The sequence below is a fragment of the Tenebrio molitor genome, chromosome 9 (assembly GCF_963966145.1).
Source record: "Tenebrio molitor chromosome 9, icTenMoli1.1, whole genome shotgun sequence".
Classification (NCBI taxonomy): Eukaryota; Metazoa; Arthropoda; class Insecta; order Coleoptera; family Tenebrionidae; genus Tenebrio; species Tenebrio molitor.
Window position 1 is genome coordinate 2,669,649 of NC_091054.1, and position 27,842 is coordinate 2,697,490.

A 27,842-nucleotide genomic window follows, 5' to 3' on the forward strand; every position below is an offset into this window, starting at 1 on the left:
AATACAGAGTGGAGTAATAATTGAAATAATTTGGTCGATCTTCGACGTGTTTTTCGTGACGTGTCATGTTCTCTTGTTGCAGCAGCAACGTGAGCAGCCTCAGTAGAGGCAGCGTGACGCCTCTGAGCTGTCCGCCCCCCACCACAGTGTCTTCTAGTCTAGCCATGAGCAAACCTTGGACGGGACCTACCCCGCAACTGAGTCCGGCGCCCCCTCGACCGACGCCGCCTCTGCATTCGTCTTTCCCACCACCGATGTTCACGGCACCTTTGCCGCCGGTGTCCAGGGCCAGCCCGTTGACGTCGGCGGTGCAACCGCCCAACCCCAACCCGTTCTCCGCGGAGAGTCTATTTCAAACGAGTCAGTCGACCGTCTTCTCAACAACACGAATAATGGAACGATTTTTTCCCAGATCAAGCCGACATGCTCAGGAGGGAGCTCGACAACAGGTTCCTGGCGTCTCAGGATCGCAGTCTGGGAGTGGCGCCACCACCGTACTTAAGAACCGAAATGCACCAGCATCAGCACCACCACACGCACGTGCATCAGCACACAACGTCGCTGTTGCCGCCCCCAGCCGCTTCATCTTTGTTTCCTTCGCCTTTGGTAAGGTTCGGAAAGGAGAAGCGAGAAAGAAAATGGCGGACGAATCGAGTTGGTCTACAGCAAAAAACACCTTTCAATAAATACGTGTATATTAAAAATTGTAAAAAAAAAAAACGCAAAACATTACGATGGAGTGTTTATTTCTATTTTTAATGAGCTTGGTGTTTTTTGTTCAACAAACAGTTCATTAAACTAGTCGAAACGTTTGGTACCATATGATGTTTAAATTTCTTTTTCAAAAATTGTTTAAATAATTAGATTGTTGATAATTTGCGTAGAGTTCTGGATCAACTCGATTTCTCCACAGCTCGTAGCGTACCTTGCCGGCAAATTTTTTCGATGTTGCTAGTTTTATTACTGTATATCAAAGTCTGAACGCTTTTGTTTTTGATTAGACCGTATCGCCAATGGAACGACTTTCAAGACGAGCCGGCAGCAGTGTGAGTATAAATTTTAATAACAACACGCAAAGCAATTCGTGTTTCTTGTGTATGATGTGACATTTGCCGGCAAAAAATTTGCAGGTAAAACATATATTACACAGAACTGTGGTGACAGATTTAGTTTTTCTGAATGTTTTTCGTCATTTTCTAGTTCAAGGACATCCCGAAATTAGGCGGGGTGGAATCACCTTTCTACCGACAGAATATGGGCATGCCGAATTATCCTGGTTACACGCCCGGCTTGATTCATCCGGGTCTGACGGCGGGTCCGACACCTTTCGTGCCCCCAAATCATCTACCCACGTTCCAGCCCAAGGTACTTGCCTTTCTGGCGCCATATTTGTATGCCATCATGCATAAAGTGCCGAACGACACACGTCGCTGGTTAAAACAGATAAAAAATGTAAATACGCTGTGGTTCAAAAATTTTGAAGCACTCCGTATGTGTCAATTTGGAGGTGTGTTAACGTGTGTGGTGGAGCCGTCATCATGCTTGCGGCATGCTAATGTGCACTAACTCTCGGCATGCTTTGCCACCCCTAACGCTTTTCTTTGTCCACAGTCGATGCCCACGGATCCGACCAAACCAAAAACAATGGTACGTACGAGCCACCTAGAGCTTTATAATCGCTTTAACCGCCCCACAAAGCATAACATTCATCTCGTTGGGGGAGTGCATGCGTGAACGTCCCGACCGGCAATCGCCTATAAAATCGCTTCTGCTTTGCAGAAATCCGGCAAGTGGAATGCGATGCACGTGCGAGTCGCCTGGGAGATCTACCACCACCAGCAGAAAAGCGGCGAGGCGAAAGGGGGCGCCGCCAAGTCCGAGCTGTTGAGGCCGCCGTCGCACCTGTTCTCGCCGAGCGTCCACGCCAGCCGCCCCCACGAGATGCCATTCCCGCCGTCGCTGGCATCGCACCGGCCCCCCGGCTTCGAGCAGCCCCATCCGAGTTCGCTGTTCACGCCGCCGCCGTCGCACCTCGGCAAGTCGCCGTTCGCCGGCAGTTCGATGTCGCCGTTCACGAGGTACGGGAGCGGGTTCGTGGCGACGTCGACGGCGTCACCGTTCGGGGTGTCGCCGTTCACCAGCACCAGAGATCTGCCGTTGGGACCGCTGCACGATCCCTGGCGGGGGTTGCAAAGGACCGTGCCGAATTTTCCGCCTAGTGTGAACACGTTACCACCGAGTCTGCCGGGATTGCCGCCCCCGACGCCTTGGAACATCAAGCCTGATCCGATACTGGAGCAACGGGAGAGGGAGGCCCGGGAACGGGAGGAGAGAGAACGGGAACGGATGAGGAGGGAGCGAGAGGAAAGGGAGAGGCGGGAGAGGGAAGAGAAGCAGAGGCGGCTCGAGCAACAGGTATTTGTTGTACGGGATAAACTGAAATGGGAAAGGGGACGATTGTTCTGTCAAACTAGATTTGGGTGTAGCTTGGGTCAAGATTTCGAATGCAAAATTCCAACGGGGATAGAGCCACTTTACAAGTTTCAGATTGACTTTGACGCTAAACGAGTCAGAATTGGTATTTGCATAGTTATCTTTTTACCGTTAAAATGTGAGATTGTCTGTGAGTGGTTAAAAGTATCTCCTTGATCAATAAAACTTTTAAAGAAAAGAAAAAATTAGTGAGAAACATTGTTCTCTTTATTATCACCAAAGCTACACTTGAGTACAGGAAACGCAGAACTTTTTGCAACTAGTAATTGCATAACTACCGAGATAATAATTTACCTAGATTTTGCATTAAATTTATCGCATTTATCACAAAAGAAAATTCTGTTAGATGTCATGAGAGGTTGAATTTCAAAGCGTGCAAGAATTATACAAAAAATTCCCACTGTTGTATGCAGATATTTCTTTGTTAATCAATTTTGCATCTTCACTAGATGACAAGGACAAAAAAGTCTGTTAATTTAACTTAGTCATTGTTGCACAAACAACATTTAGAATAAGAACCTGAAAGAAAAAGTACTGGATTTGCAAAGTGTACATAATGACTTGAGTAAGTGTTTTTTTCTGAATGCTTTTCCATAATCGGGTCAAGTCTCTTTCAATCATTCTAAACATGTAAACAATTTCTATTAGGGAATTTTATTTTTTCTGCAGTTACTACCAACAATGTTACCAAATGTCATAGCCGCCTGTTATCCACATTCATAATTACAAAGTCATATGAGTTTTTTTGTTTCGTTTTTACTATTGTTAAAATGATGAATAATTTTCTTCAAATACGTTTATTTAGACTTCATATTTAACAAGTGATAATGAGGTTTTTAAATGTTGGGCTTTTTTTTGTGTACTAGAATGAATCATCAATTCTTACTACTAAAATCACCATCTTTTATTTTAATGGTTCAATAATCCATTTAAATAATTATTCATTTGCATTAAGCTCATTCTTGATTAATTATTGTTCGCCGCAAGTTACGAAAATAGTCAATAATCCGGTTGTAAAAGTGGCTTGAGTTCGTAAATGGTAATGAAAGAAAGTTATGTAATTAAAGGACAAGAAGTTGTCAAATCAGTTATATAATAAATAATAACGACGGAAACATTTTGGTTCAAACCTGTAACAATAGAAATACCAATCTTAATACTAAGATCGCGAAGATTCTGAATACTGGGAATTAAAACCGTGTGGGGCTGTGGAAGTGGATCTCAGCACAGATACTCGTAGATTAACTAGCTTGGAAGATCACAAAGTAATCCAGTGTGGTTTTTTACCAACAATAAGTTTGAAAAGGCTGGAGAAAGCTTACGATTGGTACATGTATTGATCGCCGCATAAGTTCAATATCGTGACGTGATGAAAAATGATTTTCTTGCAAACCTGACAGGACCAAGCAGTTGCCGGACCTTACGGAGGTCCAGAAAGTGATTCTGAGTACAACCGACAACTAATACGAAGATAGATTAGGATAGAATACGTTGGCCATTATTTCGAAGATTAAGATCTTTGTACGAATTATTATAAAGTAAATAAATTGTATGCATTCATTGCGCAACAAGTTATGACTCACCTCGTTCAAAAACAACGAACAATAAGGAAAAGATTCACGAATTTAATTTCAAAACAGCAAAAAAAAAAGAGTTTTTTGACTCCAAATTGAAAATGTCATTTGAACAAGAAACATTCTCGGTGACAAAAACTTGAGGTGAATAATATCCCTAAAACGCCTCTACACCAGCGCTCTGCGGGGATTACACAAACTACATTTTTGAACATGGTATTTTGATACAATAATAATAAATAATAATGTAATCAATAGATCATAAAGATTTTTCTATCGGTGTATAATATCCATATAAAATTTATAAATAAAAATGGAGTGTCTGTTACATCGATATTTAAACAAGTTCGAACATTTCGGGTTGTTTACGAAATGCACAAGAAAATTTAGCAGTTTTTTAATTTTTTTGTCTTTTGCATTGTTTTTTTTTTACTCGAAAAGTAATAGCTCAACACGCGTATTAACTAATTTACTCAAGAAAAGATTACCCATCACACTACGTAATAAATAAGCTTTGAATACCTCCTTGCCGATTAATGATGCTTTTTACAGTTTGATTAATAATAGATTTTACAACGATGACATTACATTTGATCCTTAATTATTATTAAATTTTAGTAAAGCAGACGAGGGCACAGTGTTATTAGATACTATATCATGTTTATCTATGTCAAAAGCTTATTGAAACTTTGTTGCAGCAACAGCAAGAGCGCGAGAGACGAGAAAAGGAGCGCCGCGAGATGGAGCGGCGGGAGATGGAGAGAGAACGCGAGCGGGAGCGGGAACGCGAACGGGAGCGGCTTCTCCACCAACAAAGACTGGCCGAATCGGCCAAACAACTCGTACCCCCGGTGATCCGGGACCGCTCCCCTCTGCGCAACGGCCAAGCCGACCCGTCGGACATCCGCATCAAGGAAGAGCCGCGTTCGAAAGAGGAAGAGCTGTTGGCGAGGACCGACCCCAGATACCACGCGTTCTTGCGCCACCCGCCGCTCCAACCGCCCGTCCTGGACCGGTCCAGGATGCTGCCCCACGGCCTGGCGCACTACCCTCCGCCGCCGCCGACGTCGCACTGGCCCCCGACGACGGATGCCTTCTATCGGTACGAAGCGTTACGGTACAACCCTCTGGTGGACGTGATGCGGGTCGAAGAAGAGAGGGCGAAGCTGTTCGGTGCGTACGCGTCGCATCCGAGCCAGCTGAGGAAGGACCCGGGTTTGATGCATCTGAGGCCGGGACCAGCGCCGCCGACGCAACACCACAAAATGAGTGTCACACCCCCGACGGACTTGCACAAGAAAGAGGAGCCACGATAGCAAATGCCGTGTGATAATAATAGTTAATCGGGGACTCGTCGACGGAGCCAGGAGTCGGGGGATGGATCATTTTCTAAAAGCGCGCAGAAAACGACCGTGCTTCAGTGATATTATAGTATTGTTTGTGTCTTGGTTTACTTTTAGAAAGTGGTCCATGGTTGCGATTTCTCTTGATTTTGTGAATTGTACTATTGAAAACATTTTGAAAAATTATATCGTAGGGATCCTTCATGACCAGACCGACACACTATAATTCAGAGTAATTCCACTTCAAAACACACAGTGATCTGGCAATTGTAACATAGTCCTTCAAAACACCTCACTCAATCTCTCAAGAAAACATTATTGCAACCAACTCTCGACACACAAAAATTCAAAAATTATGTAAATTTTTCTTTCTAGTTCTGAAATATTTGGAGAATTCAGAATTTACACTTGACTCAATGACTCTGGATCACTTTTGTTTTCGAGCAGGAATTACGCTCCATTCATGATCTCATTATAATAGCATAATCAAAAAAAAAATTAATAAGGGGGCTATCGTTCCTAGAAATATTTTTGCAGTGGTTTTGTATGTATAATGTGTAGGTTTTATGCATATAAACAGCCGTCAGCATCCCTAAATCGACCCATTCGGACAATTCTGACCGCATCAAGTTGTCCCCATGGGTCACAAAAACTGCCTAAAATGATTGTACATAAAAATTATTTAAAAAAACAGCTTGTAAGTGGACGTAAAAGCCAAAATCATGTCCTCTTTGTTTGTCACTTTCGTTGTTTTATCTTTCAACTATTTATTTGTGTACATTTTTTTTTAAAGTAATTTATTTAAGACTGATGACTTATCATCTTTTACATATACATAGCTCATTTATTTATACCCTTTTTTTAATTTGTAAGATTTAAACGGCTGCAGTTATTTATTTTTGTTTCGTTCCCGGAATGGGGCCCGGTTTTAATAACGTCATAATGCAATAACTAGCCCGAGTTTCATATTGTTCGAGGGGCCCCGTTGTACGTGCCAGCGTGCTCGGTACATTTGTTTGACAAATTTTGTTCGTGTACGTGTGTATTATAGTACTGTTTTCTGTTGTTTTAAAAATACTCAGTGCCAAAATTCTATTCGTTTTTGTTTTTGTATATAGCGTACTATGTGGACCAATTTTGCGTTTTTAAATTTCTTACCTGGTACCTTGGCACGTACTTATTTTTATGGAGGGGTGGCGTGAAATTAGCCCCACATTCGTGACGAGGTAGCTTGTAATATAATTAAGTCATAATCGCGTGTAGATACCCGCCTTGTCAAAATACATTTCGATATAATGTAGATAAATCACTGTGCTCTATTTAATGTTTGTTAGGAGGAAAAAAAACAATTTTTTATGTGTACGATTCTAAAAGAATCGAGTGATGTAATATATAATAAATATTGTTTCTATGATATTAGAAACATTAGTCATAAAGAGGTTTAGCTCTGCGCCATATTTTGATTGTATCCACTTCTTGTCCATCCTGCATCGTAATTTCAGTCTTTGTCTCTGTTTTACAGGATCTGTTGACAACTGGTAAATGCAGGTTTCTACATGACCGACTTCGTACCCTGACCCAATCCCATCATCTTTTCCTTGGACCATTGCCTTGTCATGCGAATATGAATCCAAACAATACCAAAGACATGAAGTCACTCCCAAATAATGGTTACAATTTTAGATGACATTTTAAACAACCTTGACTCACCTAATTTTTGTTCCTAGAGTGACATAAATATTACTCGGTAAATGTTTTGTTTGAAGAAGTTCAAATAAAAACCAAATGAAGAAAGAATAAGGCGCAGCATGATGCAAGATTTAGATTGTTTTTTATATCGTAATACTTCTCGAGACAGGAAACGGAAGATTTTTTTATGAAATGAAGTAAACACAACAGTTTCAAATAGAAAAGGTGTATTTTGTATAATTTTTTAAACGACGCGAAGTAACTAGTAAGTATATCAAGATTTCCGATAAAATCACGCGCACGCTTCCAAATAAACAAAAACGACAAAGCAATTTTAAATGTATATTTTCGTTAAGTCTTAAATTACCAGAAACTTGTTTTGTCGCTTATTTACAATCTTTTACGTTTAATACTACCAATTACTTCCTATACCACATGCTCAACGCGCTGTTTCTCTTCACTTTCTTTTGAAGCTGCAAGACTCCGTACAAAAGAGCCTCGGCGGTCGGTGGGCACCCAGGCACGTAAATATCGACGGGAATAATTCGATCGCAACCCCTGCAAGAATCCGTCAAACCTAACCTCACTCCTATCTGTCAACAAACCTGACTACTGAATATGAATAGTGATAATAGCCGCCGCCGTTGGCGCAACTGCCCATTGAGATGACCCACCTGGGTTCAGGCATTTGATCATACACTTTTCTCAAAGCTGGGGCCATTTTGTTTGTGAGGGTGCCCGCGATGATGATCACGTCAGCTTGTCTAGGTGACGCTCGAAACACCACTCCATATCTGTCCATATCATACCTGGGGGCGGCGATGTGCATCATTTCTACTGCACAACATGCTAAGCCGAAAGTCAAGGGCCACATCGACGACTTTCGGCCCCAGTTGAGCAGATCATCGAGACGGGCTAGGGAGTATTCTGCTAAGTTGCTAGTTTTCTGAAAGGGGGAGTAAGGTCGCGGGGCGGGGGCGACTTCGGTTTGTGTTGATTGGCTCCGGACGGGAGGACCGAAGCTTCCAGTGAGAATTCTTGTTAAATTGGGAACTGTGAGTGTATCTTTACACGGGATTAGTGCTGTTCGTAACATCTGCAATTTTTGAGGTTAGGAAAAATTAATTGGTCACAATTCGGCCCTCGCTAGTAGTCTCAATTTATTGAGCAGCCCTAAAATTGGAATTTAATCATCTTACCTTGATTCATAAAACTGCGACTTTAATATTTTCTTTTAAAAATATTGACAGGTTTACGTAATGGAAAATCAGGGTGACGTTTGACACTAGTTATTTTGTGTTTGTTATGTTGAAGAAAGTAAATGGAGTTGAAAAATGCGACAAATTGAAAAATATTCATTCATTTTGCTCTATTTTTTATTTTTTGCACTAATCCATCGATAAATGAAAAGTAGATAAGTCACTCTTTGTTTCTACATGATTTTATTTGACACACATACCTTACAAGTAATCTTTTAATATTGACAACATCCAACCACAAATGCAAAATTTCGTAAAAGATAACTTAGTACCTCCTAATTTTTACATATATCTTAGACAATCACTTCCTGTACCACATCTGCATGATGTTGTACCTCTTCACTTTCTTCTGTAATTGCAAAATTCCGTACACAAGAGCCTCAGCAGTAGGCGGACATCCTGGCACGTAAATATCAACAGGAATAATGCGATCGCAACCCCTAAAAGCATGCTTGCAAAACTGTTCATTTCATTTGTCAACGCACCTGACGACCGAGTACGAGTAATGATAATACCCTCCACCATTGGCACAGCTACCCATCGAAATGACCCACCTGGGTTCTGGCATTTGATCGTAAATTTTTCTCAACGCAGGTGCCATCTTGTTGGTAAGGGTGCCAGACACTATGATAATGTCGGTTTGTCTAGGTGAGAATCTAAATAAAACGCCGAATCTGTCAATGTCGTATCTGGGCGTAGCAGCGTGCATCATTTCTACAGCGCAACATGCCAAACCGAAGAGCAAGGGCCACATGGAGGTTTTGCGGCCCCAGTTTATTAGGTTGTCGAGGGTTACCAAGGCGTATTGTGCTGTGTTGTCTGGCTTTTGGAAAGGGGAATAGGGTCTAGGGGCGGGGTTCAAACCTGTTTGAGTCGAATTGAACCGGGGAGTTTCAGAATTTTGGAAAAGGAGTCGTGTTATTTGTGACGTAAAAGTGGAAGGGATTGCTGCTATTCGTAGCATCTGTAAAAATTTATAAAGTGGTTACAGCAGCATAATAAATAAAGTTCCTAAAAAGATCTTATGATGTTTTTCCGGAAATGCCGGTTTGGAGCTCCCAAGCAGAAAACTAAGTGTGTATCAAATGGGGCCTAATGGATCCATGACATTATAAAAGAAAATTTTCACATTTACTATTCACTTATTTTTGGAAGCGCTTTAAATGCGATTTTACTATTTCTACGAGAATTTTTTTGCCACTTTTTGGTAAAATACGGTGCGATCAACAATTACTTACAGAAGGGGCGGCTATGACTTTGACAGTGTCAGATTTTTCGTATCTTTGCCAGCTCAGTTAATAAACGTCAAACAACTGTCACTATTAATCAAATTTTAACGCAAAAATGGTACTACCTGTTGAATTAAGTTGGTAAAATCAAAATTACACTAAATGTCCTAATGTGATAACGGGCAGCGTTGTGTTCCGGTTTTGTTCTGGGCACTCTGGCCGCTCATTGGTCGGCCAATGAGCGGGCTCCGTTCGTGCCGCTAAACAGGTGAGGCCGGCTGAAATTCCGCCCACTTTCGTTCACGCTCTAAACGTGTTCGTTTCGTCCACTCCTCTCCCTCTACAAAAAAGACAGCGGCTGCGTAAAAGCGAGCTGGACAAAAAGCGGTGCTCTTCGAGACCACGTGCATCAAGAGGCGGAACCAAACCGCCTCTTTCCAGAGTCACTCCGGCATCGGTCTACAAATCGACACCGGCCCCGAAGATAGATTCGACAGTTCGACCGCTCTAGAGGGCCGGTAGTAACAAATGGTAACTTCGATAACTCTTTGTTATGTCACAAGGCGGTTACCTATCTCACGAAACATTACTTGCGAGTCCCAAGAAATTTCAAACTGCCACAAAAACAAAGAATAACACAAGATTACAAAAAAAATCAACTCTAATCCTACAACGTTGCCGGTTGTCTTCTCTAAGTAAAATCCAGTGGTGGTTTTTTTAGTTTTGACACGGATAATACGTTGACAGTAAACACATTTTTAATTACGAAATTTTCAAATAATACAAGAGAGTTTTTTCGGGGAGCGTATTAAATGGGTTTTACTTGTTTACGGAAACAAATTCAAAGTTCGCAAACTTTGAATTAGGATTTAATGGAAATTATTAGGTATTAGATTTAATAAAGATCTTTTGGGTTGGCAGTTTGGTATAACAATAGAGAAAAACTTCGCAAATTCCAAGTAGACTGCAAACATTTTATTTTTTGTTGGGTTGGTGATATATTTTAATTTTTATGTTGACAAATTCAAATACAAATGTCAAATCAAAAGTCAAATAAAACAAAGCTGTTATCACGCTTTATTTTCAAAAAGAGTTTTTACTATTAAACAAAATGAAAATTAATTCACGTTGGTGCAATTTGTTTTCACTATTTTTTGTAAACGTTTATGGCGATTATTCACAAAAATACTTAACTTCCAAAACCCTAACTTAAAAAAAAAATCGAGGTATCAGGCATGCCAATTCATTCAATTTGCTTCCATCGTTTAGTGACATGGTATTTTGTAAACGTGATTGTGACGTTTTAAAAGCAGTCAACAGGCACCAAAATTTATCTGCTTTATTGGAACATAGATATTTTAACACCTCAATCGATATTCGAGTGTCAAAAGAAAAACATCTTTGCGGTAAGTTTTTTCTTTGTCAGTAAAAGTGATTTCTTACAATTTGAAAATTTCGCCCGTTTTCAAAATTGCATAGCTTAAAAACTGGTCACCTAAATTAACTCATGGTGAGCTACAAATTTGTTAAAAGAAACCCAATATGCATAACATCAAATTCCAAATAGAATTAAGTATGTCAATACCTAGCTATTGTTTAAAAAAACTAGTTAAGTTATCTCGTCTAGTTATTAACACTGTCAGTAAATTTTACACAACTATTAACCCAAAATTACAAAAAAAAATTAAATACATTTACTAATGTATCTCACTTGAGCTCATTTTTAAAACATTTTTTTAGTTTAAGTTAGCTATTCAAACATTTTGCTAGTTACATATTTTATTACGTTATCAGCACAATATGAAGCGTTTTGACATAATTTGGGTAACCAAACATCAATTCAACTGTAGATAACTTATCAAACAACTGCAACAACATATTACGGCATTATGACAAAAGTTGAACGAGTTTTTAAAAAGATTTCGTGCTTGTCTTTTTATTACATATTCATTAAATTCATCTTTAATGCATTCATTACTTGCGCTGAACTTCACATTCATTAAGGGCCAGTTTATAGAAGCGAAATTAAGTTAATTGTAATCAAATGCGAGATTAACTGAACACGTGATCAGATTGAACCAATCGAAGTTTCGGACTCATGGGTTAATCGCGCATTAAAATGTAATTCGAATTAAATATTTAATTCTCATTCTATAAACTGGCCCTAAGTCTGATTAACTTCTATTTTAAGGTTAATCAATAATCGCACCACAAATTAATTAAGTATGAGTAGATATATAAAATTAAAAGCAAAAGTGTATCAAACATTTAAGAATACTCACAATGACTAATCTATATTTATTGTTGTGCACTTTTAGTCAATTGTTTCCACTACGGTTTGTTTTTGTTAATGTCCAAGTTGCCAATGATGTCTTGAATCAAGTGTTGATCAACATCAGATGTTTTAGTTTTCTGATATTCGCAAGTCTCAATCAAAGGTACTTTTTATGTTCGGTTGGTTTCGATCTACGAGATATGCTTTTACGAGTGGCGATTTATAAAAATAGCATGGGCTTGTGTAAACATGGCAGATAATTTCCTTATTTTATTGGGCAAAAGATTATGAACCATATGGTAAAGGAATGGGTGAACTGTAAAAGCAAACAAAGCGCTTAGTATCAAGGTTATATTTAATTTGTTGTATTATACCTAGTCATAATTATAATATTATGTACTTTCGGTTCCATGCGTTTCGATAGTTCTCGTGAGGGCGCCACCGTCAATGTGACACGCAACACCGACCTTGATGGCTAACATTTACATTTTTTTCTATATTTGACAAATTTAAATAAAACCACATCAAGCAATACATTTTTATTAATGTGAAAGGTACAAAAGTAAAACACTTTTATTATCACATACGAGTAATAAAATTTAACTCTGTGTACAGCCTATCAGATTTTTTTCAACAACGTCAAGTAAAACATTAACACATCAACATTTTAATCAAATCATCGATATGTTCGAATTGAACTAAAGAAACAGAAGAATGAACAAACAACGAACTTAATGACGCCCATTTTGGATTTTGATCTTTTTCTTGTGCGGCTCGCAGTCCACGTCCTCCCCCATCAAAAACGGCACTTTCCCTTCGAGTAACATGTTGGAATCTGGCGGGAGCCCTATGCACGCTTTCATCACATTCTCAATGCAAGCTCTTTGTCTGAAGAGGGCGTTGACCACCGGAGTGCCTGGAGGCACCAGGGGTGCTTTGCACAGATAACTCAAAAGAGAAAGGACGCTGTGGAAACCGACAAACTCTCTGTCGCTGTCACCTTGCCTCTTCATCTGGATCCTGGAGCACAGCTCGGCCAGGATGATCAGGTCCAGGATGATCGGTGTGGCCAGGAGGGAATCCTCGCAAGTGTTGTGGACCACGATGGTGTTGACCCCTCCCATCATTATCTCTGAAGTGTACTCGTCCAGGGCACGCTTGGAGTCACCTGAGTAAAAAAAAATTTGAAGGCAAGTTCCGAGACAAGCGCGCATCGAGTCTACTCACCGACGTACGGTACGTATTTGATTACGACCACGTGATCCGGTTTTTCCCCTGGTTTGTACAAAATCTCGTTAGAGTGGACCACGTCGTCGACGACGTTACTCTTGGATATCTTTAAATGAAAACATCGCATTACAAGATTTCGCTGCGCGATTCTTTGCGTTTACCTCTTTCGATCGAAACTGTTTCGGTGCAGAGAGATTCTTCCCGTCATTGTTGCCCAGATGGTTATAACTGACAATACTGGTCGGTTTGATGCCGGCGCTGACCAAGAAATCCACCAAGACGCTCTTGATTTTGGTCTGGCCCGATTTGAAATCGTCCCCGGCGATGAAAACGTTACACTTGTCGGCCATCTCGAGTATCCCTGGTACGAAGGTGTTCTGGGGGGATCCGTTGAGGTAGGTGCATTTCATGGAAATAGCGGCGTAGGCGAAGAGGGTCGACGGGGAGATTTCAGGGTGGTTCGAGGAAATCGCGAGTTTCAGGTTGGCGTAAGTGTCGTTGACGCCTTCCAGGACGTCGCAGAAGCGTTCCGTGTTCGCAGTCCACAGGATTATGACGTCGTCCACGTTGGATTTCTTTTTGAAGTTTTCGATGTCTTTGCAGAGTTGCTGGATCTGCTCCAGTTTGGTTCCTTTGATTACGTTATTGGCGCGGCTGGCCTGAAATTCACATATTCGCATTCGAATATTACACAATATCGAGTGATCAAAAAGAAAAAAGTCAAGAGTGCTACCTCGTCTTTTGTTTTATCGGAAAAGTTCGTCTTAGATTGACTCATACGCAAATGTATACGGAGTGCAATTTTATAAATCTGAAAACTTTCTTAAACAGGAATCGTAAAAACTGAATGTTTTTATTTCCTTCGTATTGAACTTGATGAATACAATAGTGTCACTTTCGTTTTTTTTTTTTTTTATTACTGCTGTTTTTCTTGAATGTCATGAGAAGTTACAATTGCGCTTCATGAATAAAAAGGTTTCACTTTCGTTTGTTTTTTGTTACTTCCTTGTTTTTTTTTCTTTATTAAATGTAGTTAGATTAAATTCATTCCATAGATTAGATTAATTTTTAAAACCCTTCAGAATTTGTTTTCGAAAAGACATTATTTAGAAAAATTGTAGTAGATGAATCCTATTACCAGTCAAAATAAATGCATTTTTTTCTGTTACACCCTGTATATGCAATGTACAGTTGTTTTATTGGTTGCCTACCTCTCGAAAAATCTATAAAAACTGAATTAATCATCAATAATAATTAATGATTTATCTTCAATAACGGTAAAACTCATTTTATTCCTTATTCTTGGATAATTGTTGCTTTGTTGCTTACAATTACAGAAAACGTCTATAAACATTGCCGAAATCGAAAAATTATTTTCTAGGTTAACAAGAACACATCATTGACGTTTCTTTGACATTACCGCGAAAAATCTATCAGTGGCATCGCGTTTGGCAATAATTTGCTCCATTAACATATAATAATAATAATAAAATGCACAATTATAATTCCAACGTCTAAAATTCATGAGGTATGATTTAATATAAAATAGCGTTTGAGACCACAAATTGTCTACGCCCATGCTTATTTGCATAGGATTCCGCTACGACATGACCGATAATAATTTGCAACGCCTCCTCTGATTTGTTTTTCTTTTAATCACTTTTAGATGTAAAAAGGATTAGCGTCCTGTCAAGAAAACTGCAATCCCTTTGAACATTTAGTTTGATTGTTATTGTTAACAAAGTATTCTCTACAGAAAAATTCCGACGGCATGTCTCATGTTAATAGTTGAGGCGTGGGAAGTGATTACAGTTTGTTTTTTCTCGTCGTGAAACAAAAAGTTTTGATTTGAATTTTCTGCAAAAAACGTTATGTACCGTTTTCCTCGTGATTTCGTTTTCTCTAAATATCAAGAAGCTTAAAAAACACTCACATTATGTGCGATTATGTACAGGGGTTATTATAAATATTTCTACCATCTAGTTGGCGTAGCGGCACACCTCAAGTACCGTGCCTTCGAATAAATTTGGAATTAGAGTAGGCTGTGATTTATATTTTTGTCTATTAACGGTTGGTAATAGACGATTAAACACGTGTATTGTGCTGTCCAAGATCACTGACGTGCCTTTAAAAATTCCATGTTGCCAACTTCATAATAAAATCAAAGCCTACTCTAATTCCTTATTTATTTGAAGGCACGGTATAACGCATAACCACCTACGATGTTAAATTTTTTATAATAACCCTGTATATGCATTTTTTACAATTGATTACCAATGAAAGTAACAATTCTCATAAGCAACAGCCACACCACATTGGCTATACCAGTTCCCGTTCGATCACTGAAGTCAAGCAATGTCGGGCGCGTCCAGTACTGTGATGGGTGACCACATAGGAACACCGCGTGCTGTTGTTTTTTTATTGCTTTATTGCGAAATTCAAATTTGGTAGCGAAAACAAAAGTTGATTTATGTCACAAAAATAAGTGATCACTTATCATTGTCAAAACATGGACGTCGGAATAGGTGGGGGAAAATAGACACAAAAAATAAATAATTACTCTAATTTTGCGATTGTATTTCACATCACTATAATTACATCAAAATCAATCTTACTTTCAACTCCAAAGTACCATCTTTTTAGTCTCAAAACACGAGAATATCTATTGATGTTGGAGTAGAAAAAATACTACATTTTTGCTTCAGTGCACGATCATGTTTTATAATGTTTTTGTTCGATACTTCCCTAGAAAGTGAGTCTGTATCCATAGTTATGTATCAGTGGGTGAAAGTTTCTCTTTCGTTCACTTCACTTTCGCTTATCGTTTTTTGCTCAGTCTTTCACTCACTGGTTTTTATTCACTCGTAAACTTTTCCAATTCTTTCTGATAACGTAATTTTGATATTTTAGTCCAAAAATGTGATTTACTTTTATGTACAGTTGGTTGCAAAAAGAAACGGGAAACGAAAATTTTCCTAATATAAATTTGGTTTTGTCCATTTGTCAATTAATTGTCTACTTGACAATATATATCAAATAACCTATCTCTCGTAAGGTTTCACACTATGGAAAAGTTGTAAAAATGTGTCAATTTTATTCTGACAGTTCCCGTTTTTTTTTTGCAACCAACTGTATTTAAAATTTTGAATTACTGACTCACTTTCCAAGGAGGGATCGAACAAAACTAAATACAACACTCGAGAGTAAGGCCACTTTCGTTCACTTGAATTGCACGCGAGTGAACGAAAGCTTTGCCTTCCTCACTCCTACAGTAAATAACTAATTAAATCATCAAATTCATATGCTCCTAAAGGAATTAGGTACTGTTTAGTTTTTTTTTAAGGCGATTTTACAGGAAAAATTCCAGTATTAATTGAAGCTGAAGATTTTCGGTCCTACAATATTCGTTCAATACTCCTCATTGATATTATAGTGCATATCAATTGGACGTGCTCTAACGTGTAAAATTCTTCTGTTTTCATATTCACGAACTTCTATGAAAAAAACTGACACTGACAAGTTATTTCTATGACTTTAATAACTTCTGGTTTTGCCTTTTGCCACCAAATCTGATTTTACTACCATAAACACAATACGTCATTTTCGTGTGACGTCATACCCCACGTGGCAATTTTTATTTTTGTCCTTATGGGATAGTAATGTTTTTCTGTGTTTATAGTTCATGTGAACGATACATTTTCACTATACATTTTCTCTAATGTTAAAGACAACGGAAAATGTTTTTGTGAATATTTCGGTGCGTGTTAAGTGGAAATATCGTAACGATCGAAAAAAATTGAGGAAGCCATTACTATCGCCTATTGCGATTGAAGGTTCTCTCGTGGTTCAGCTGGCAGCGCTAAATTAAACATTGCTGTATTTGAAAACCCTCAAGTTTCTCTATTAAATAACTAAAAACCAGCAATATTGAAACCAGGGCTGCCAACTCAATGATTGTTTTTTGGATCGCACGGTAGTTTTAAATTAAGGTGATTTATTCTTATTGTAGTAGCAGAGCATTTCAAAATACATCACTTTTTTGAGGTTATGTTGTTTTCAAAATAGCAATTTTACACGTTATACTAGGCATTTCTGGTTAAAAAAGTGTCGTAACAAATTGTTACGTTTTATTTTAGTTCAGCAATTTGTCGAAGAATGTGAATTTTGTGTCTTTTTTTGTTGCATCAACAGAAGCAAGAGAAAAAGCGATAAAAAGTATTTTTCGTTTTCTCGAGTTTGAGATAGAAGAAGCAGAGATATTTTTGTGATTATGAAGCAGCGGGAATCTTTGATGCCACAATTATAGGTAATCTAAGCGCAGAAAAAATACAGGGTTATTCTAAATGATTGTAGTCGAAGTAGGCCATGCCCATGTTATTACGTTTTTGCCGCTTTCATGTGAACTGTCAGTTGTGTCGCTGTCACTGTCATTTTTTAGGTGAAAAGTGCGCTGATGAGGATTTTATTTATTTTTGTTAAATTAACGATTGAATCCAGAAATATTGAGTTGTTCTACAATCAATTTTAAAAATATTGAGTTGTTTTGCACCCAATTTAACACATCATTTTGATGATTTTTTTATGTGGAGCGGCAACCATAAATTTTACATTCAGTTTTCACGCCTACTTCGACTACAATCATTTAGAATAACCCTGTATAAAAAATTACTCAGCAAAAATAAAAGAAACATTTTTGGGATAATCCCTAACTGAGAAGATCTTAAGTCTCAACAGCCCTCTCATACCCCGCTAGCAAAAAAATTATGCTTAATAACGTCAAATAGTTAGAGCACTTGTTAGGTATATTGGTTTCATAAAACACTCAAAAACACTTTGCCCAGTATCAGCTGTTGGGGATGGAGTTAATGACGTCTGGTGACGTACTTGAAAAAGTCTTATTTTGACGACTTTCACTTAGTAAAACAATAGTTCTTTTTTATTATTTTATATACGAAAATCGACTTCATTATCAGAAGCAAGTACCTCCCATAATACATCAAAACAAACCTGATTAGCGGCGATGAAGTCCTCGTCGTAGATCGAGGGCCTTGGCTTCATGAGCGCCATCTTCGCCCTCAGCTGCTGCTGCAACCCCGGTTCCAAAACTTGAGCCCGTTCCATCGCCTCTGCCAAATTGGCCGAATTGATGTCCCACCCGTCAATCACCAAATCATCCGGGTGGACCGTCGGCAACAACTTCCCCAACGGGACGAAGACATCACCTCCAAGCCTGACCGTACTGGCTTGGGTGATGGACCCGTACCAGTTCGCTTTTTGCACCCCGCGACGCGTAGGCCACGACAACCCTTCCTTGTTGGCCAAAATAGCAGCAGTGAAGGTGCTCCCGTTGTTGCCGCCCCATCCAACCAGCATCACCCCTAATCGGGGGACCTTAGTGTGCGTGCGGATCACCAGATGCTCGGTGACGGGGGTGACCTAGAGACACACCAGATGTTACCTTGAACTTGGCACAGAACCACGTGGTGGCCGAAATGCGACGCCCTTGAACACAATCGACTCGTTCAATCAAAACCATCGACAAAAATCGAACACGTGGGCGTGGCCCATCAAAATATTTCCACTTAATATTCTAAAATATTCTAGAAACAGCTGATGTGGAGTATTGATTTTCCGAGCCCGGCTCATCTGGAAAATTCCACGCCGGGAAATGATTCACCCGCTCCTTCTCAGGCCCCCGATTGGACTCCGAATTTTGGCTGTCTTACCTCGATCTTGGTCCCCAGCTTTTCCGCTTTGGTGTACAAGTATTCGTAGTTGGTTTCGATGTGGTTTTCTGCATATTTCACGTTGGGACTGTTGACGACGATGTCCATAATTTTTCTCGGTCAAAACACAAAAAACTTCCGAAGAGCAGTTCCCGTTGATTGTTGGTCGCGAATTCGATTATTCGACTGCAAAAGAAAAAACCTGTAGCGTCGAGCTTCCGCAAGCACCGTCGTTTCAGCGTGTACTGAGAACACGAGTTGTTCAAAGCCCGCGTTGGCTGCACAGCACCGCCGACGGCGCAGTTTATTTTCCAATTTATTGACTCATATGACAAAATATACAATGTATTTTTGAATTGCAAAAGTAATTTGTGGCTGTCGAATTTTTGGGCAAAGCGTTAATCTCCTGATTCAACGGCCAAAGTCTAATCCCCGTCTTTATTTGCATAAACGAGACTGCGAAACATAAGCAAATAGTCGTGATATGACACAGTTGAGTCATGTGTGTGTGTCTAAGAGATTTCAAAGAATGGAATCACATAAAATATCAGTTATCACTTATCACCCTTCGGGAAGAATGATACGAAACCTGGAATTGTGATAAGAGACACAAACCAGAGATGCTGCAAAGTTGAAGTTTGGTCTGATTACGAAAAAGTGAACAAATTAGTCACATCAATTTTTATGAAGTTATAAAACTGGCACAGATTAAAGTATTACCTCAAAATAATAAAGAGTTTAATGATAATGATGATAAAAGAGTTGCTGATACTGAAACAACATAATCATAATTAGAGTGTCTGCAATACCTTACGAAATTGCAGAAAATAATTGCAAGAAATGTACAGTCGCGAGCAATAAATTTTGGTCGTCAAGGTCATTCTTTGACGCAATCGAAAATGCTCCATTGTAAAACAGTCGTAAATATGTATCATAACCTATCATCATGTTGTATGACATTAATTGTCATTTTTTGACACTTTGTTGGCATAGGCATAATCAGGCAGGGAAAATTTTTCAATTTGTGACAATCTAACCAAATTTTGAAATGACATTGACGACCAAAATTTATAGCTCGTGACAGTACGTATTTTCGGGTTAATTATCATTAATAGAAGTTCCTAAGGGAATGCTGTCAATTTTGCAATATTTTTCTTTTTTTTTTGAAGGAGGGTTCTTAAACCCACTACATAATTAGTTAACTGCTTTTAAGTAAATGACGAAAGCTTTTTATGCACTTAATCGGTGTTCAAAATTGGCCGCAATTTTTAATTTATCTACATTGCAGTCTTCGATATAGGCAGACATTAATTACATATTTACATTGATGATGACTGACTTTATGAATCTTACGTAATTAGTGGTTCAAATACCCGACGTTTAACTGGTTGTTTCTTTGCACATGTTCAAACTAATTACGAGTAATAAAGTCGAGGGAATACTGCAAAAGTTGTGTGGTAATTCATTTCTTCTTTTTATATCTAGTGACTTTTAATAATTGAAATTATTTCTGTTCGGTTGGCAACACATTTACGACTTTATGTTTGTACACTTGACTAACAAATTCAAATAGAATCTCAACCTAGAAAGCAAATCAACAGACAACTCTGACAAAAGATTAGGCGTACCAATTATTCGGGAGTGCCAACCCACTAAATTGGTCTCAATCATTAAAAGAAACCCGGTATAGTAACAAACTGTCTCTGTAAATTCTGTGGCGGTCGTGAAAAAGTAGGTAAGTCAAATAATTTCAAAAATGAGTTAACAATGTTTACACCTTAATAATAAATCATGGAATTAAATAATTCAGATTTTCACAGTTTAAAATTTACTTATATTGAAAGCAAGTACAGGTACAGCGTGATCAACAATGACTGAGTCTGTTGGCAATGAAACAATTGAAAATACTGGTGATTTTTGTCCAGTAATTGGCACTGACCACGCACTGACCGGATTTTTTAACTTGAGATGACATTAAAAACATTCTTGGTTATGCAGGTTAGGTTTATACTATTACAAAAATTAACCTTCGTTGGTAAATTTTAAATTTGCCAAATTTCATTGTTACCAACAGACTCAGTCATTCTTGATCACTCCGTAGAAAGAAGTTTCTATTTAATTACAGGATTTTAGGAATGATGTGGAATTTTGAATCGTTGCCCTGAAAAATTAACATTTTCGACTTACCTACTTTTTCACGACCGCCACAGAATTATCTTCATCTACGAGAGTCATTTCTCATTTGAAAACTACACGACAATTCATAACAATTGATGTTTTTTTTTAAATTACATGTGTACTTTGATTCTCCTTTGTTTTTGTTCCACCCTAGCCTTTTTCAGCAAAATAACTATCATTTGATCGAATATTTCTATCCTTTAAAAAGCTATGAAATTATGTTTTTTTTTTAAATTTACGTTGGCAATAAAAGTCACATTTTACATCTGACAGTTATGTTAGTAATGCCATTTTTATAGATACAAAAATTCGGAAATAAGGGAAATTCTTCTATGAATGGCATGAATTCGAAAGTAAATTTCGTTCAGAATTAAACAGTGATTCTGTCAAAATTGTACATATAGTTTATTTTTTAATCAAAGAACCACAACACCGCAATTTACACCCGAAATAGAGCTGACAACATTGTACACTTTTGACATAGGGTGAAAAATCTCATGATATAAAAATTGAGGTTATTAGAGCGCAGCATGTTAATAAAGTTAATAACAACTAATAACAACTAACTTGAGAGATTAATAAATGTCTTCCTTTGTGAGGCATTTTTAATAACACGTTCAAATTTTAGCTGGGAGTTTGCGTATTTTTAAGGACATTAAAAATGACACATGTTGGCTGGTATAGCCAATAGATATTATTAAATTCCCTAAATTTAGTAAAATTTTATATTTGCAAACCTAAATCAACAGGTCGTGGTTCTTTGATTAAAAAATCGACTATGTATATACGTTACACGCGGTGATCGAGGACTGTGTGAATTACCGAAGAACATTTTTTATTCGGCTATTTGCAACACTGCAACCGGATGTTTTTTTTTTTTGACAAATATCCGACGTAACATCATCAGCAATAAAATGGTAGGTTATAAGAGTAAAAATTAACGGTAAAAAGAAATTAAACTTGAAATATGTGAGAGTTTCAGTGAATCAGAAATACAGGTTCAGCGAACACGAAATTCTTTATTATGACAACTCGTTAAAAATACAATTGTTTGTTATTATGTGCTTACTATGTAACACAACACATGGCAACACCAAGGGGTAAAATTGCCAAACTCCAACAAAATACAGAACAACGATCTAAAAATTAACTAAATGCAATGCTCGGAGTGTCCGCCATTTTGCTATAAACATAAATTAACTCTTCTTTTTAGGCTCTCGAATAGCTTCACCAGCAAGCTTAACAACCGGAAGTTACTCACTCCATTTGTACCATTTAAAAATAAAATTCATAAAATTTACTCAAATAGTCCTTCTTGATTATTTGTATTATTTTACCGTGCGATCATTTAAATTTATAATTAGAGTAGGCTATGATTTTGAAATTAGATTGGCAACATTGACTGCTGACAGCTTCATTTACATTGTCAAAGTGACGCTTCAAAATGTTTACTTTAGATAGAACATACAATTTTTCTTATAAAGAGTTATTTTAAGAACGCTGAACGACAGGAAAATGGTGAATGGAAATATTCCATACAAGCTTGAGTTGAAAATTTTCGAAAAGCATTTTCTAATTTTCCGGTTGAATACTCAAAAACACTGTAATTGTTTAGATTTTGGAAAATGCGTTTGAAAATATGAAACGGCATATGGGAGACCACTTTTTTTTGGGATTATTTATTTGTCCTTTTTAGAGATTTTTCCTTTTTTCTCTGAGGAGAGAGTTCTGGGACATCTGTATGTAATAATCCCACATCAGATCATGAACTTTTCGAATGACCCCCGTACTTTTACACTTCAATATCATTTAAAATTAGAATCTAAAGATTAGCTTTAATAATTACGATCCGCAAAATGTTTCCGCTTCCGACAATTTTTGATATTTCTTATACCTACGTTGTAATTTTTTTGCTGAGTACTTTTAATGTACAGTTAGGGAACACAGAATTTCGGTCATCATTTTTCTGTCACTTCAAAAAATTGCGGTGTAAATCACTCTTTATTGTCAACGTGACATTCAAAAGTCAAATTTTGAAATTTATTTTCTATTCACGTCAGTCGCATGTCAATCATTGAGGTTAATAATCTAAAGTCTATTTTACATTTTTTGCCAGTATATTAACACTGATGCCCGAAATTACGTGTCTCGAACTGTACGATGCATTTACTAAATGAAAATGCATTCCAAAATTTGACTAGTTCGGAGAAAATTCCTAATTTCTCTGCTTTTTTGAACACAATACGGACGTATTGAACCAGGGCAAATAGAGATTTCAAACAAAAACGAAACGATATGGTATCAAGCTTTTTAACGTAAAACTGAAGTGTGAAGTTGTTTCACTCTTGTACAGGGTTATTAATTATAAATAATTGTAGTCGAAGCAGGCCATGCCCCTGTTATGAAATTTTTGCCGCTTTCATGTGAACTGTCAATTTTTGTCGCTGTCACTGTCATTTTTTAAGTGAAAACTGCGGTGATGGGAATTTTATTTATTTTGTTTAAATTAACAATTGAATCTAACAATGTTGAGTTGTTTTGCAACCAATTCTAAAAATATTGAGTTGTTTGCACCCAATACGCTTATTCACATCATTTTGATGTTTTTTATTTGGAGCGACAACCATAAATTTTACATTCAGTTTTTACGCCTACTTGGACTACAATCATTTATAATAACTCCAACTTTTTTCGATATATTCAACAATATTTCCGGAATTGAAAAAATATCAAAGTGATAACTTTGGCCACGCTTTTAGACATTTAAAAATTGCGACGGTTACCGCAGTAAAATTTTTGATGAATCAATCAATAAAAATTTTTCCCATATGGTGCGATTCTTGGTACGTGTAAGGGCGTCAAATTGTACTAGACGTTTTTTAAATACAGAAGATGTCGAAATGATGAATATACTTGTACAGGATTCTAATCAAGATGTCTGTACCTACTTAATTAAATTTAATCGATAATAACCACTGTCAGGAATGTTCGAGAAACATACGAGGGTGTGGTTCGTCATTTATTGTCTCTCACATAGAAACAAAAGCTTTGGAAATCTAAACAATTGTATTTCTCAACATTGTCACTTAATACCTTAATACCTACGTTTGGTAGAACAATGCCGAAATGGAAAACATCAGCAAAAAGCTGGACAACGACGAGTCATTGATATCACTGCTTCATCTTCGGAAAAAAATGTATCAGGAAAGGGTTCTTTTAATTTTGAGGAATAAACAATACCATTCACTGGGAGCTACATCTGGTAAATATGAGGGTTGCTTCTACATTGTGAAACGAACATTACACAGTAATATGATGGAAATAAAATACATACACATAGGTTTATTCGGAATATTCTAATTTGGAAATAAGATAGTTGATTATTATTACTGCAACTGATAGGTGGACCCTTAAGGGCCCTTCAAATCATCTGATTTGGTCAAAATCTGTATCTGCATGCTTTTCTGGTGATTTGACTCGTCAGTAGGGTTTATTTTGTTAATATTATGCGTCAATTTAAAAATTCCTGTTTTTCCTTTTGACACGTTTCTAAATTTTTTAATTTGTGATATTTTGTATATCCATATTTTCTGCTTTATTAAAAATTGTCTTGTAATTGGTTTTCCGTTGGACAAGTACAAAGTATTACTTTTACGATAAAATTGGATTTACTCTGACTCATTTTGTTTGACAAGGAGATTTTTTTGAAAGATATCAAAAATAAGTACATATAAGTATACATTTATAAACTAAAAGGTATGCAGCTAATCACCGATAACACACATGCATAAAATATAGGTAATTAAAAAGAAAAAAAATCGTAGTTAACTAAAGAATTTGTGTTATTGGAGAGATAGTAGAACTGCATTTGGAAGATCGATGATTAACCGGTTGTTAGGGGTGCGGGTAGTTGACATTCTTTCTAGGAATAGTGTAGATTCACCCTCCATTTCAACAATTTTTAAAAAACTTGCATAACCTAAATTATGTAAACAATATAACAAAATGTAAACCTTGTGGATTTTTGAAACAAATATTTATCAAACATGTCCCACTAATTTACTTAATTTACAAGCGAATAATTATTCAGCTTGCACAAAAATTGGGTGAGATCACGCTGAAAATAATTGTTTGATATGAAACGCAAATAAATAATAAAAAAATATTAAAATAAATAGATTGAGGGCGGGCACCTATATCCCGTCCAGAATTAATAATGAATTCGCAAGGGTTTTCTGAAAGAGGGGGACAGCGGGCATAAATCAATACTCTGCCCCCCTTTTGTAGAAAGGGCGCAGTCACAAGTTAAAAGCTGTGTAGTTAGCACGTTACTAAACCGAAAAGAAAATTTCACTTGGGAAAATACGAACGGGCTCCTCATCTCAAGGTAAATTACAAACAAAAACTATAACCCCGAAAAAATCGACCAATTCTAAATTTGTGCCTAGGTATATAAAATGTCGGCCGTGGCCTAATCGTTCGCTCTATTAAAACGCAAATCGCCCGCCGACCGCCTTTTCCTTCAATATATTAATAAAACAATTTGTCATAATTGTGTGCATGCATTTTCCGATAATGATTTTTACACGACTCAGCTCCTATTATAAAACGACACGATTCAATCCACCGGAAACGTCCCAGAAAATGGTGTCTCGTTTCCGCTTTGTAGCACTTTTGTTTTTGTCGTCGCTTTGTTGCGATTTTCTTTCACACCCAAACGTTATCAGCTCAGCTGGTGCCTTAAAAATGCTCGAAAAGTGCACCCGACGCATTTCAAGGCCGAGTCAATAAGGTTCAGTTTCGCGTCCCTTCGCGGCTGCAACTCCCACGTCGATCACCGGAGCAGGGCCGGTCTGTGCACAGGGTCGTATCGGCCACAAGGGGGTGGCCCACACTTTTCACATTAAACTTGATTTTCTTTTTAGATGAAGTCTAGCGTTCAGTTTTCCCCCAACAAGCACTTGGAAAACATCAGTAAAATGTTCAAGAAGTTGTACAACGACGAGCAACTTGCTGACGTCACTTTGTGCTGCAAGGACGGTACCATCAAAGCCCACAAGCTGATCCTGGCGACCAGCAGTCCCTATTTCCACAGGATATTCACCGAAAACAACCGAGACCATCCGATCCTGATAATGCACGGAGTTTCCTATCAAAGTCTGCACGATTTGATCGAGTTGATTTACAAAGGCAACGTGGATGTCCTTCCTGAATCGTTGAATCCTTTGTACGAACTGGCTGGAGAGTTTCAACTCTCGGGTATATCGGGTGTCCTACGCGATGAAAGCGACAAACCATCGGATAAAGAGGTACTAGATTTAGTTCTTCCACCCTTCCACGTTTTGTGAACGACGCTTTATAGAACCCCCGAACTGAAACGAGCAGTCACGGGAGAGACACAAGATACAAAGGACAAAAACGAGTCGCTGTGGATTACAAGGATGTAGAAAGTAAAACCGAGAGCTCAGCTCCTCCCTCCAAACGCGTAGAAAAAGAAACAAACGAAACAGCGAAAAAAGGTTGACGCTTTCATTCACTACAACACCTGCAACGTATGTTTTTTCTTTTGCAGAAACAGTAATTAATACGTCCGAAGATGTGATACAAAATTGTACCAACTCAGAGTCTCCAGAAAGGACACCTGATGCAGAGGTGAGTCTTGTTGGACGATGCCACATGTTTCGATGTATTTTTCGCAGGAGCTTTCTCCCAACAAATGTGGCGAAGAAGTACCAAAACTGAGTGCTTGGGCTAAGAAACAGCGCAAATTTAAATGCGACCTCTGCCCCAGCAGTTTCAAACGTTCCTCCCATCTGACCCGCCACCAACTCGTCCATACTGGTGAGAGGCCCTACGCATGTGACCAATGCGATAAAGCTTTCTCTAGGCATGACAAACTGAAACATCATATCAGAAAAACGCACGAACACGATTACGAAACTGATTACAACATGGAGTTGTCACATGGGATGGTGGGATCACCTCCATCCCCCCCGCTGCCTTTTGTAAGGAGACAGTTTACTGTTTTGATTAGAAATGTATTGTTTATGCTTCAGGTGATTTCACATGTCTGCAGTGAAGCCAACGATGAATCTAATGCGCCAAATCCTCCAAAACGACCGCGAGGTCGGCCCAGAAAGTATCCGGTTGTTCAAAAACCTCTGATCAAGAGAGGAAGAGGGAGACCTCGGTTAAATCCGGTGCGCACGGAAGTTAACGGGGAGAATTATGACATAACGAATTTACCGTATGGAGATTTGGAGTACCTGACGATGCCCTTGCAAGATTCGGTGATGATAGAACCGTATGTAGAGATCAAAACGGAAAAAGATGATAATAACGAGGAGAGTGAGAAAACTAACGTTGAAAAGAAAGAAAACGACAAAGAAGAACCAGAGCAACCAGAGTTGAGTCCTAGTCCGGCACATTTGAAAGATTTAGAGAATAGAATTGCAAAAATTGGGGAATGTACAATATCCGTGGCCAATCACTAAACACAAAAATTGGTTATTTATTTATTTATTTAGAACGCTGAGTGGCTACACTCGAAGTTAATCATCATTTACTACCACTATTTTATTATATTAGTGTGGATAATTGCCAATAAAATTGTTCCAAGCCAAAGATTTTTAAAAATTTAGGGAATTTATATCATTGGTTTTACGTCGGTTGGTAACAACATGTTTTGTTGGGACAGAACGCTAAATGGGAAATGGAGTTTCTTGAAATGTAACTTTTGTTAAAAATTTACGTTGTTTTAATGAAAAAATATTTAAAAAACAACTATCATTACACAAGTTAACCAAAAAATTATGAAAGTGTTTATTTTCACAATTATTTAATACA

The 27,842-nt window shown here is 38.0% G+C and overlaps 4 protein-coding genes and 1 pseudogene across 12 annotated transcripts in view; 3 read left to right on the forward strand and 2 right to left on the reverse strand.

Moving 5' to 3' along the window:
* Positions 1–6,860, forward strand: part of tay (tay bridge) — a 69,073-nt gene extending 62,213 nt beyond the window's left edge. For 2 of the 6 annotated variants that reach the window (XM_069057797.1, XM_069057803.1), the window contains 7 exons: positions 83–360; positions 413–606; positions 1,002–1,046; positions 1,201–1,365; positions 1,612–1,647; positions 1,780–2,415; positions 4,766–6,860. In XM_069057797.1, coding sequence (XP_068913898.1) covers positions 83–360; positions 413–606; positions 1,002–1,046; positions 1,201–1,365; positions 1,612–1,647; positions 1,780–2,415; positions 4,766–5,383 — 1,972 coding nt within the window. In that variant the 3' untranslated portion in view covers positions 5,384–6,860. The remainder of the gene's footprint in view (positions 1–82; positions 361–412; positions 607–1,001; positions 1,047–1,200; positions 1,366–1,611; positions 1,648–1,779; positions 2,416–4,765) is intronic. The other 4 variants (XM_069057798.1, XM_069057800.1, XM_069057799.1 and 1 more) reach the window with 4 other exon arrangements.
* A 568-nt stretch (positions 6,861–7,428) lies between these two features.
* Positions 7,429–8,445, reverse strand: LOC138138083 (NADH-quinone oxidoreductase subunit B 2-like). Its single transcript, XM_069057828.1, has 3 exons — positions 8,299–8,445; positions 7,705–8,195; positions 7,429–7,657 (listed from the first exon to the last, which is right to left on the reverse strand). Exons 2-3 carry the CDS (start codon positions 8,193–8,195, stop codon positions 7,519–7,521), a joined length of 630 nt encoding a protein of 209 aa, XP_068913929.1. The 5' UTR covers positions 8,299–8,445; the 3' UTR covers positions 7,429–7,518.
* Positions 8,446–10,830: 2,385 nt separating this feature from the next.
* Positions 10,831–27,620, forward strand: LOC138138078 (zinc finger and BTB domain-containing protein 8A-like). 2 transcript variants are annotated; one of them, XM_069057815.1, is made up of 6 exons: positions 10,831–10,993; positions 25,922–26,305; positions 26,359–26,515; positions 26,569–26,648; positions 26,696–27,001; positions 27,053–27,620. In XM_069057815.1, the coding sequence occupies exons 2-6, from the start codon at positions 25,922–25,924 to the stop codon at positions 27,488–27,490; spliced, it is 1,365 nt and encodes a 454-aa protein (XP_068913916.1). In that variant the 5' UTR covers positions 10,831–10,993; the 3' UTR covers positions 27,491–27,620. The 2 variants fall into 2 exon arrangements, with proteins under 2 accessions (XP_068913916.1, XP_068913915.1); XM_069057814.1 differs by lacking the exon at positions 10,831–10,993 and adding an exon at positions 25,118–25,383.
* Inos (Inositol-3-phosphate synthase) overlaps positions 12,387–27,842 on the reverse strand; it is a 30,732-nt gene continuing 15,276 nt past the window's right edge. For 2 of the 3 annotated variants that reach the window (XM_069057808.1, XM_069057807.1), the window contains exons 2-6: positions 18,819–19,004; positions 18,100–18,528; positions 13,254–13,751; positions 13,090–13,198; positions 12,387–13,030 (exon numbers count right to left, since the gene is read on the reverse strand). In XM_069057808.1, the coding sequence (XP_068913909.1) occupies positions 12,594–13,030; positions 13,090–13,198; positions 13,254–13,751; positions 18,100–18,528; positions 18,819–18,926 (1,581 nt within the window). In that variant the 5' untranslated portion in view covers positions 18,927–19,004 and the 3' untranslated portion in view covers positions 12,387–12,593. Of the gene's footprint in view, positions 13,031–13,089; positions 13,199–13,253; positions 13,752–18,099; positions 18,529–18,818; positions 19,140–27,842 lie in introns of those variants that run through there. The other variant, XM_069057806.1, reaches the window with a different exon arrangement.
* On the forward strand, positions 15,390–15,508 carry LOC138139546 (5S ribosomal RNA; annotated as a pseudogene).

Excerpts from the sequence above, each read along its gene's own strand:
- LOC138138078 (XM_069057815.1), top strand. The coding sequence starts at position 25,922 with ATGAAGTCTAGCGTTCAGTTTTCCCCCAACAAGCACTTGGAAAACATC. Across the intron at positions 26,306-26,358 it reads ACAAACCATCGGATAAAGAG|AACCCCCGAACTGAAACGAG; the intron begins GTACTAGATTTA and ends GACGCTTTATAG. Across the intron at positions 26,649-26,695 it reads AAAGGACACCTGATGCAGAG|GAGCTTTCTCCCAACAAATG; the intron begins GTGAGTCTTGTT and ends TATTTTTCGCAG.
- LOC138138083 (XM_069057828.1), bottom strand. The coding sequence starts at position 8,195 with ATGTTACGAACAGCACTAATCCCGTGTAAAGATACACTCACAGTTCCC. Across the intron at positions 7,658-7,704 it reads TATTCATATTCAGTAGTCAG|GGGTTGCGATCGAATTATTC; the intron begins GTTTGTTGACAG and ends GGATTCTTGCAG.